Here is a 10869-nt window from a genome sequence, read left to right as displayed (position 1 = left end):
TCTGAAAATGTCCGTATAGGGCGCACACACGGAGCCGTTTGACCCCCCAGAGAGCTGCGTATGCCTTTCTATCCACCTTGGGACCCGTTGTCGTTTCCTCAGTCGTTTAGTGCCATATTCGGTCGTCCTCGTGGGGCCGAACGGTCTATATGACACTAAACAGTAACGCAAACGACCGAATTCGTCCTCGTGGGGCCGCAGCCTAAAATGCGTGTTTTCTAAATGAAGCTTGGCTAAGCTAACGTTATGCTCCGACCGTCCACACTCACAACAACGGCCTATACAGACATAAATAAACCAGCGACTGTATTCTCCATGACACAGACAGTCTGTGGTTTGTACTTGTTTAACTTTTGTCTAGTTTCTGAACAGATCGTATCTGTCCCCGGCTGTTTGAAGAGCAAGCATGGGAAACAAAAGACAGCATTTACCTGTTTGCATCCAGCTAGCCATGCCTCTCTGGTGTACCAGCTACGTGAGAAGCCTCGTTGATACGTTTTGTCTTTTTCACGAGCTTGCTGCGATATCGGGTCGGTCCGGTCCAAGGTCTTTAAGCAACAGTTTATCTCCCAAACTTCTCCTTTCGAAAGGATTGGAGAGTAGCTCTTGCACAGAATTGGGTGCGGACTGAGGTCCGGCGACTCCACCTGCACACAAAGCCATTCTCATCCAACTACCGCGTCACCTTGGTCACTCACGAGTCTAAAAAACAACTCACGTCAACGTACGTAAGCAACGTGGGCGCCAACGTGGGCGCCAACGTGGGCGCCAACGTGGGCGCCAACGTGGGCGCCAACGTGGGCGCCAACGTGGGCGCCAACGTGGGCGCCAACGTGGGCGCCAACGTGGGCGCCAACGTGAGCGCCCTCGTGACCAAAATATTTGACGGCGCTGATTGGCTGAAATTATGTTTCGGCTGCACAGTTTACTATTGAGACTTTTGCAACGTGCTGGTTGCTGCTGTTTGGCTCGGGGGCTCCTTGCACGGCGCCCGGTAATGATAAACTAATGCCACGGGCAAGGCCAGGCAGGAAACATGTGACTTATCAGTAACTTTAGACATCGTAACACAATTACGTTATTTGTGTTACGTAATCTATCGAAGTCAGATATAAGGGTCTTGTCCACAATGAAGCTGCCTTGGATCCAACACCTCTCCTCTAATCCATACCCTACCCAGTCGACCAATAACTGTCTACCTCTGCCCCTCTTCCTTTCAGACAGTATTTTGTCCACAGTGTACACTTGATCTCCGTCGACAATCCGGGGAGGTGGAGGGGGCGTGGAGGCGGGGACCAGTCTGCTCTCTTTGACCGGTTTCAACTTGCTGACATGAAACGTGGGGTGGACCTTGATGGACTTTGGAAGACATAAACGGACAGCAACAGGGTTAATCACTTTGGCTATGGGAAAAGGACCAACGAACCGGGGAGCCAGCTTCCTGGAGGCGACATGGAGAGGAAGATCCTTGGTAGATAGCCACACTCGTTGTCCGGCCTGGTACTTGGGGGCTGGACGTCGTTTCCGGACGGCCAATACCTTCATGCGAACGGCACTCCTCTGCAACATATGGCGAACTCCCGCCCAGACCCGACGGCAGCGGCGAACCAGAGCATGGGCTGATGGTACGGTGACCTCCTTCTCGAGCTCCGGAAACAATGGAGGTTGGTACCCATGGACACATTGAAACGGGGAGATACCAGTGGCTGATGTGGGTAAAGTGTTGTGCGCATACTCCACCCAAATCAGATTCTTACTCCAGGTGGTAGGTTTCTCGGACGCTAGACATCTCAAACAGGTCTCCTAATCCTGATTCATCCTCTCCGCTTGTCGATTCGACTGTGGGTGGTATCCGGAGGTCAGACTAACAGTGGCTTGGATTAGGTGACAACACTCCTTCCAATAACGTGACACGAACTGTGGGCCTCGGTCTGAAACGACATCACTGGGAAAACCATGGATCCTGAACAAATGGGACAACATGGCCTCTGCTGTTTCTTTGGCATTAGGTAACTTGGGCATGGCGACAAAGTGTGCCATTTTAGAAAAACGATCAACCACAGTGAGTATGGTGGTATTACCTGCCGATGTTGGTAATCCTGTCACAAAATCCAACGCAATGTGAGACCATGGTCTGTTGGGAATGGGCAGAGGTTGGAGAAGACCTGCCGCAGCTTGCCGAGAAGTTTTGTTCCTCGTGCACACAGGACACGCTGCCACATATTCTGCAACATCCTTCCACATCGCCGGCCACCAGAATCTGTGTCTCACCATGAAAAGGGTCCTTTTGTTTCCAGGATAACAGGTAAGTACAGACGTATGGGCCCAATGAACAACTTGAGATCGAAGTTGCTCTGGCACAAACAAGCGATTCTGAGGACACCCTCTTGGGACAGGATTTCCAACGTTTGCCTGTTTGACCTTGGCTTCAATGGGCCAGGTCACACTCCCTATCACTCGGTCTGGAGTCCAGAATGGGATCTGGACTCTTGGGGACTGGCTCAGGATCAAACATCCTGGAGAGTGCATCAGGTTTTCCATTCTGAGAACCAGGGCGATATGACAGAGTGAACCTAAATCTATTAAAGAACAAAGCCCATCTGGCCTGCCTAGAGTTCAGACGTTTGACCTTCCTGATGTATTGCAGGTTTTTATGATCCGTCCAGACCAGGAAATCCTGCTCCGCTCCCTCCAACCAGTGCCGCCACTCCTCCAAAGCAATCTTCACAGCCAACAGTTCCCGATTTCCCACGTCGTAATTCCTCTCAGCAGAAGATAGCTTACGGGAGAGATATGCACACGGATGAAGCTTGTTGTCCCCCGCTGACCTCTGGGACAGTATAGCTCCAACGCCGTCCACTTCCACCTCAAACTGTCGTTGGCGATCAGGTACCGTCAGGATGGGAGCTGTGGTGAACCTCCTCTTCAGTTCCAGGAAAGATTTCTCTGCCTGTGGATTCCACACAAACTGAACATGGGGATAGGTAAGGGCATGGAGAGGAGAGGCAATAGCACTGAAATTGCGTATATGAACCGTCTATAAAAGTTAGCAAACCCCAGGAATTGCTGAACTTTCTTTCTAGAGTCTGGCGTGGGCCAATTAGCCACGTCACTGACCTTAGCTGGGTCCATTTCCACCTTGTTTGGGGAAATCACAAAGCCCAAAAATGCCACAGAGTTCACATGAAACTCGCATTTTTCGGCTTTTACAAACACATGGTTAGCCAGGAATCTCTGAAGAACATGGTTAACATGAGTTTTCTTATCTGGAGAAAAGATGAGAATATCATCGAGGTACACAAAACAGAAAACATTCAGGAAATCTCTTAACACATCATTAATGAGGGCTTGGAAAACAGCAGGTGCATTGCAAAGTCCAAAAGGCATCACCAAATATTCGTAATGTCCCGTAGGTGTATTGAAACCTGTTTTCCACTCATCCCCCTCCCGGATGCGCACAAGATGATATGCATTCCTTAAGTCAAGCTTGGTAAATATTTTGGCTCCCTGTAACAGATCGAATGCCGTAGAGATGAGTGGAAGGGGATATCTCTTCTTAACTGTGATCTGATTAAGTGGACTGTAATCAATACAGGGCCTTAATGAACCGTCCTTTTTCCCTACAAAAAAGAAACCTGCTGCTGCTGGGGATGATGATGGCCGAATCAAGCCAGCTTTGAGTGATGATCCGATATACTCTTCCATGGCCTCCCTTTCAGGACCAGAGAGAGAATACAACCGTCCTTTGGGGATAGTAGAGCCCGAGAGAAGGTCTATGGGGAGGCAAGGTAACACTCTAGCACTTTGGATAAGTCAGGAAAGTCAGAATGTTTAGAAGAAGTGACACTGTCCCTATCTGACGCCTGTTTAAAGTTCCCAGATCTGTGCGGTCCACTCGAAACTGTATGAGAGGCTAAACATGAACGAGAGCACTCACTCCCCCACCCCTTAACCTTTCCTGTAAGCCCGTCCATGTGAGGGTTATGTTTAACAAGCCAAGAGTAACCCAAAATGAGAGGCTGTTGAACTGAGTTAAATAAATGAAAGCTAATATACTCACGGTGCTCCTGATCTATGACAATTTCTATGGGTTCCGTGCGATGAGTAACTGTACATAAAAGGCGGCCATCCAACGCGCTAGCCTCTAATGGCTGATCTAAAAGGACAATGTTTAAGTTCAACTCTTTAGCCAGCTCCCAGTCTAACAAGCTCTCATCAGCCCCAGAATCAATTAATGCATCCTGAGTCACAGTTTTATCATTCAGTTTCATTTGTACCTGAGTCAGTCTTCTCGAGGAAGGGTTGAAAGAAGTCACTCGGCTCACCAGCGTCCCTCTTCCCGCTGATGAGCCTGATCTTTTGCAGGACAAGCTGCCAGAACATGACCCTGCTGACCGCAGTAGAAACACCGCCACTCCCGTAGGCGGCGCTGACGCTCCTCCGGGGTGAGTTTGGCTCTTCCGAGCTGCATCTGTTCCTCCGCGGCGCTAGGGGGGCGCTGGTCGCTCTGAAGACGAAGTCCGGGTATTACTCCGCCGGTGTCAGTACCAGATGTGTTCGGGTACCAGATATGTTCGGGTGTATTTCCGTCGCATGCGTCACGCGTCATATCTGTCTACTCACCTCCCTCTGCTCCCAGCGCTCTGCTGCCACACACCGGCCGTCTTCGGAACTGCAGCCGGAGGAACTCGGGACAGCTTGTTATGTGTGGGGTGCTATGGTGGGGTCCCATGTACTTGTGCACATAAATAATGTTTCTAATTATTTACAATAAAAAAATGTATATATTCTGCGTTACTTTAGCCAACACTTTTATAAGGCCACTAGATTATATAATTACGAAATGTGTAGATAGAATACATATCTTTCAGGTTGTTATTTTGTCATTATGTTTCATGTTTTATTTACCTTTTAGTATTTTTATATAGTATCTGAACTTTGGAGAGGAGTTGGGAGACACACGACACATTAAATCACATCTACAGATCAAGACAAAGCGAATGGAATTACTCCCATACTTCTAGCGTGAAAATGTTTGTGAAAACGTGTGCAAAGTCTCAGAAAATCCTAAAAATAAGCTCATATTTGAATTCCCCTTAAAAAAACAAATCATTCAGTAAAAACAAGGCCCCACTGATCATCTACTCTATAAGACGATTCCAGGGATGTCTGGCTTGAGTTTCTACCACCAGGGAAAGTGGACAAAAGTGCCCGAGATCAGCCTCTTAATTTACCCAGGGCCTAGTTTCAGGCTTTGGGCATGAAAATTCAGGAAACTCCCCAGAGTATTTTATTAAATATCTGAACTTTGGAGAGGAGTTGGGGGACACACGACACATCAAATCACATCTAAAGATCAAGACGAAGCAAATGGAAGTACTCCTAGCGTGTGAAAATGTTTGTGAAAAACGTGTGCAAAGTCTCTAAAAACGGAGCAGTGGCTGTGATGCTAGCTTTGCGGCTAGCGGTTAGTTGTTGTTGTTTGAAGTTGTTGCTATGGAAACAACATGACGGAGAAAAAATGTATATCTTCTACATATATAATAACGAACAAAGTAAAGAATGAAGTGTAGGCTATGCCTGTTTGAAGTTGTTGCTATGGAAACAACATGACGGAGAAAAGTATAATCTTCAACATATAACAACGGACAAAGTAAATAATTAAGTGTCGGCTATGTTTAAATGTTCGGAATTTGACCATCATGAGTTGCCGTATGACTGATGACGGATGCGACGGAAATACACCCGAACACATCTGGTACCCCGAACACATCTGGTACCTACACCGGCCGTAGTGTTCCCTCTGTAACTCCCGTCCGAACAGTGGAGTGGAAGCTGTTTTCTCCCCTCTCTCCCGACGTCTCTCTGCTAGACATTGGTCCACCCGGATAGCCATGGCGATGAGCGAGTCAAATTCTACAGGCAACTCTAAGGGAGCTAACTGATCCTTTATGGGATCCGCTAATCCATGCAGAAACGCATCAAAAAGAGCCGCTGAGTTCCATCCACTCTCCGCTGCCAGCGTCCGGAATTCGACCGCGTAATCCGCCACTCTCCTCTGCCGTTGTTTGATGTTCACCAGGGCTCTCGCTGACTCTCTCCCAGGTGCTGTCTGGTCAAAAATGTTTTTCATAGAAACCATGAATAACCTTAACGACTGGCAAACAGGCGAGTCTCGGGCCCATTCTGCTGTTGCCCAGGCTCCCGCTCTTCCCGTCAAGTGAGATACTATGAAAGCTACCTTAGCTTGATCTGTGGGAAATGCTGCGGGCTGATGTTTGAAATGGAGATCGCACTGTATCAGAAATGGGCGACAGTTTCCAGAATCCCCGGAGAACTTCTCCAGTGAAGCGAGGCGGAGTGAAGACGATGGCATGGGTATTTGAACGGGGATCTCAGCAAACCCGACCTCCGCTGGACCGGAAAACTCTGCCGCAGGAACAGCAGGACGTGCCTCGAGGTGCGTAAGTATGTCACGCATTTTCTCCGCCAGGTGATTTATTTCCGTTGTCACTGTTGACTGGAAGTGGTGCTGACGGGCATTTAAGTCCTGAACCCCCTGATTCATTGTTGTCAGCTGTTCCTCATGTTGATGCAGGCGTGTTCCTTGCGCCTGCAAAGCCGTCTTTAACACGGTGGAATCGGCTGAGTCCATCTTGTTTGGTCGGTTCGTTCTGACACGAAGGACTCACAAAGACTCAGATGCACGATTCTTTCTTGATTTCAAAAAATACCTTTTAATATGCAAAAAGGTTTTAGGATCAACGAGGACACTCAAAAGTTTGCTAGGTTCAACTAATAGTACGAACTAGTGATGTTACGTATTGCGCCGAGGCTTCGGAGCGTGTGTCGAGTAATCCCCGAAGCTTTTTGTGAAGCATGTATCGAGGCTTGTATCGTTTTGGGTCAGTGACGTCATCGATGACAAACGAAGCCTCGCTGCCTGTCGACACCACGTGACTGCTTCACGAAGCGATTCAGATCGGTTGAACCGTTGAACCCATACAGTCTATGGTTGAACCACAACGCTCATAATACCCATGGATGTATAACAAGAACCATATTACACCTCCTGTACCCGGGCCCGGTGACATAATGGAAATAAGAGAGCTCAGACCCTCACTTATATGGAGGTCGGAACATGTCATAAGTACAAATGGATGCAAGCATAAATAAATGTAGGAATAAAAACATCAATACAAACATCAATAAATACAGGAATACATATCTTGCAGTGTTTTCAGGGAGCTTTAGTGTGTGTGCTGTGGCTCAGCTGGAAAGCAGTTGACTCATGACCGCAGGGTCCCTGGTTCAACGACTGAACAATATGTATTTTTTTGTTGTTTAGAAAAGCTACAGCTAAATGAGACAATGTAGTTAATAAATGTATTCTTTGATATGGTTTAGCCTTTCTCAGGCTACAACAAGTTTATGAATATTATTAAGGAATACAAATCCCTCTTTGCAATGTGTACCAGCCTCCTTAGGCTTTTCAATCACAATCATTAAACTGGAATAAATACAATATTGTTAACATGAAAATATGATTTAATGTTCGTTGTTTAGAGTTATTCTAAGGCTTTACTCAATGGGAACTCGGTATGATAGAGCACACTGTTGAGATGTCCAATCTGCCTGTTTTACACACTTTGACCAACAGGGGGGTTTGTGTTCAAATGAAGCCCATGATGAAGCCTCATGAGATGAACCCTTTTGCGAACCAATTGGCTCGAAAGCTTCAAAGCTTCATAAGGCTTCATCTCGCCATCACTAGTACGAACATACTTTACAAAGAAAAAGGTTTCTAGGATCTACTAGGATACTCAATAGTTCACTAGGTTCGACTAGTATGCTCAATGTTTACACGAGGGAGTACAGACATGAGCTGTGTCCCAATTCAGCGGCTGCATCCTCCTGAGGACCCAGCCTTTGAATTCCGCGGAGGACCCAACCGACGTGGGTCCTCCGCGGAATGCGAAATGAGACGGTCTACGGAGCATTTCCTGGTACGTCACCGGCCGTTATCCCTACCTTTTGCCGCCCGCGTCGCATAGCAACCAGCTGCAGTCAGAAGTGCCTGTAATAATTTCTGACATTAGGCAAAATATTTTCAAACGGTTCAATATGGAGTCAGAGATAGTACTTCTTTTGGTGATGTTCAATATGTTAAATTCAATTTCCCAAGGTCACACCAGGCGCACCATCTATTTCAAATTAATGGAAGACCATGTCCAGGTACTGATACTTATATATATTATCATATTATATAAAATATATATGTACTGTATTTTTAGCTAACAGTAATGTTAATATTAGCCTATAATACATGTTTAAAATGTTATTTCTCAGGTTGAGTATAGCTTGTGTATATATATAAACATGTCTATAGAGATATATTTATACACAAACACAGAATATATGTATGTACTGTATTTTTAGCTAACAGTAATGTTAATATTAGCCTATAATACATGTTTAAAATGTTATTTCTCAGGTTGAGTATAGCTTGTGTATATATATAAACATGTCTATAGAGATATATTTATACACAAACACAGAATATATGTATGTACTGTATTTTTAGCTAACAGTAATGTTATTAGCATAATACTGATACAAATTTTATTTCAGGTTGAGTATAGCTTGAGTATATATATATATATACATATATAAGTATGTATATATATATGTATATATTTTTGTGTGTATATATCAATAAACATATATATATATATATATATATATATATATAAACATGTCAATAGATATGTATAAACAAAGAACAAAAATGCTGTTCACTTATTTAACCCTTTTTTCTCAACCTTTCCCTCTACCAGCCAAGGCCCCTGTACTGCAGGATCAACTTAAGCGTCCCTGTCCTGGGCAGGTTTTTTAATGACCAGGACACACGCCCTGATTTCAGGCTGAGCAGGGAGTCCCTGAAGGTGCTGCTGGAACTCCTGGGTCAGGACAGGAGACATGGATGGGGGGCCACAATTGAGACCCTGGTGTTCCTGTTCTGGCTGGCAAGTGGGGCATCATGCAGGGTGGTCTCCAGAGTTTTTGGGATGCCTAGATCCACGGTACACCGGATTGTCCACAGAGTGACTGAGGAGGTGGTGGCCATTTGCCACCAGGTCATCCACCTCCCCAGGACAGCAGAAGACCTGGAGGCTGTGTCGCGTGGGTTCGCAGGGCTGGCCAGACACAGAGCCTTCAGAAAAGCTGCTGGAGCAATCGACGGCTGCCATGTCCGCATCGTGCCACCAAGCGGCCCTGATGGTCACTGTTATAGAAACAGAAAACTGTTCAGCTCAATTTTGCTGCAGGCTGTTTGTGACCATCAGGGCCGCTTCATCGACACGTACGTGGGCTGGCCTGGGTCAGTCCATGACTCTAGAGTGCTCCGCCACAGCCCACTCTATCGGCAGGCACTCTACCCTCCTCCAGGGCACTTTATCCTCGCAGACGGGGGGTACCCCTGCCTCCAACATCCACTCCCCCTCATCACTCCATACAAACGGCCGCTGCAAGGTGTGGGACCCCAGCGCTTCAACAGCCATCACTCCCGGGCACGCTCCATCATCGAGCGTGCCTTCGGGGTGATGAAGACAAGATTCAGGAGTATCTTCCTGCAAGCGCTGGAGGTGCACCACACCTTCGTTCCTCAAGTAAGTAATCACTCATTAGGACATTTTGATAATACTGAAGAGTAGATCTAACATGAGGTATAACATATATATATATATTTATATATTTCTGCCAATTTTTAAATTTCAGATCATAACAGCATGTGCCGTCCTCCACAACATCTGTATTGGGGCCGGCGACATCATGGCCCCAGAAGAGGACACTGTGGAGGATGTAGCGGAGGATGAGGGGGAGAATGTGTTGGAGGCAGTCAGTGGTGCTCCTTGGCGGGACCAACTGTCTGCGGAGGTGTCTGCCCTGGAGGAGGTTCCTGGTGACCACGATTATGTGTAAAGGTATGTAAAACAATTGACGAGCTGTGATCAAATAACCGTGTGCAATATTTATATACATCTTTTGTTCTTATCTGCTGCTGAAAACATCTTAGTGACATGGCAGCCGTCGATTGCGTCCGCCCTGCGAACCCTAGCCCTAATGGACAATCCGATGTACTGTGGAGAGAAGCATCCCCAACAGCTCTGGAGACCACCCTGCATGATGCCCCACCCACCATCAGAGCACACCAGGGTCCTAATTGTGGCAGCCAGGTCCAGCAGCACCACCTGGGACTCCCTGCTCAGCCTGAATGTGTATATAGTTTAAATGTTGTTTTATTTGTATGTTGTTTCATTTGTATGTTGTTCCATCAAATAAATTATAAGTTTCATATTGCTCATTACATATTATTTACTAATTTTTCTAGGAGAGAAAAAAGCCTGTTAAGGTTTTCCCTGTTCTCCTCCCTCTGCTGCTTCATATCCTCTCTGATGAGGTCCATGAGCCCATCATTTCTCTTCCTTTTAGGCCGGGATGGCCCTGCCTCAACCTGATCCTCTTCCTCGTCCTCCTCTTGGTCCCCCACTGCTGAACTTGGCCGTGGCGTGTCCTCTGGAATAGAGGATATTAGGACAGGCGGGCAGATAGAGGGCCTCTGTCCTAATATCTCATCCATTTGGACAAACCACGGCCAAGTTGCAGCAGTGGGTTTCCCACCGACTCCCTCTCCTGACCCTGGGTATTTGCAATCCTAAAGGCAGAGTAAAACAATCATGGCATTACAAAAAAAAACACCAGCAGATAAACAAATGTCAGCAAATGTGTTTATTAACTTGTAAAACTCACATACTTTATATCTTTTTTTCAGATTGTCCCACTTCTTCTTAGCTTGCAGGGGAGTTA

The 10869-nt window shown here is 46.5% G+C and overlaps 1 protein-coding gene across 1 annotated transcript; it reads left to right on the top strand.

Annotated features, from left to right (window-relative positions):
• The first annotated feature begins 8209 nt into the window (after nucleotides 1-8209).
• On the top strand, nucleotides 8210-10357 carry LOC117439324 (putative nuclease HARBI1). Its single transcript, XM_034075222.2, has 4 exons — nucleotides 8210-8235; nucleotides 8838-9671; nucleotides 9781-9986; nucleotides 10079-10357. Exons 1-3 carry the CDS (start codon nucleotides 8218-8220, stop codon nucleotides 9982-9984), a joined length of 1056 nt encoding a protein of 351 aa, XP_033931113.2. The 5' UTR covers nucleotides 8210-8217; the 3' UTR covers nucleotides 9985-9986; nucleotides 10079-10357.
• The last annotated feature ends 512 nt before the right edge of the window (nucleotides 10358-10869 follow it).

The sequence above is a fragment of the Pseudochaenichthys georgianus genome, chromosome 23, assembly GCF_902827115.2.
Source record: "Pseudochaenichthys georgianus chromosome 23, fPseGeo1.2, whole genome shotgun sequence".
In the NCBI taxonomy this organism is placed as follows: Eukaryota; Metazoa; Chordata; class Actinopteri; order Perciformes; family Channichthyidae; genus Pseudochaenichthys; species Pseudochaenichthys georgianus.
This window is presented reverse-complemented; position numbering and strand designations above follow the sequence as displayed.

What these genes read in the sequence shown, in the direction of transcription:
- LOC117439324 (XM_034075222.2), top strand. An exon ending in ACCACACCTTCGTTCCTCAA is followed by an intron (nt 9,672 to 9,780) that starts GTAAGTAATCAC and finishes TTTAAATTTCAG; the next exon opens with ATCATAACAGCATGTGCCGT.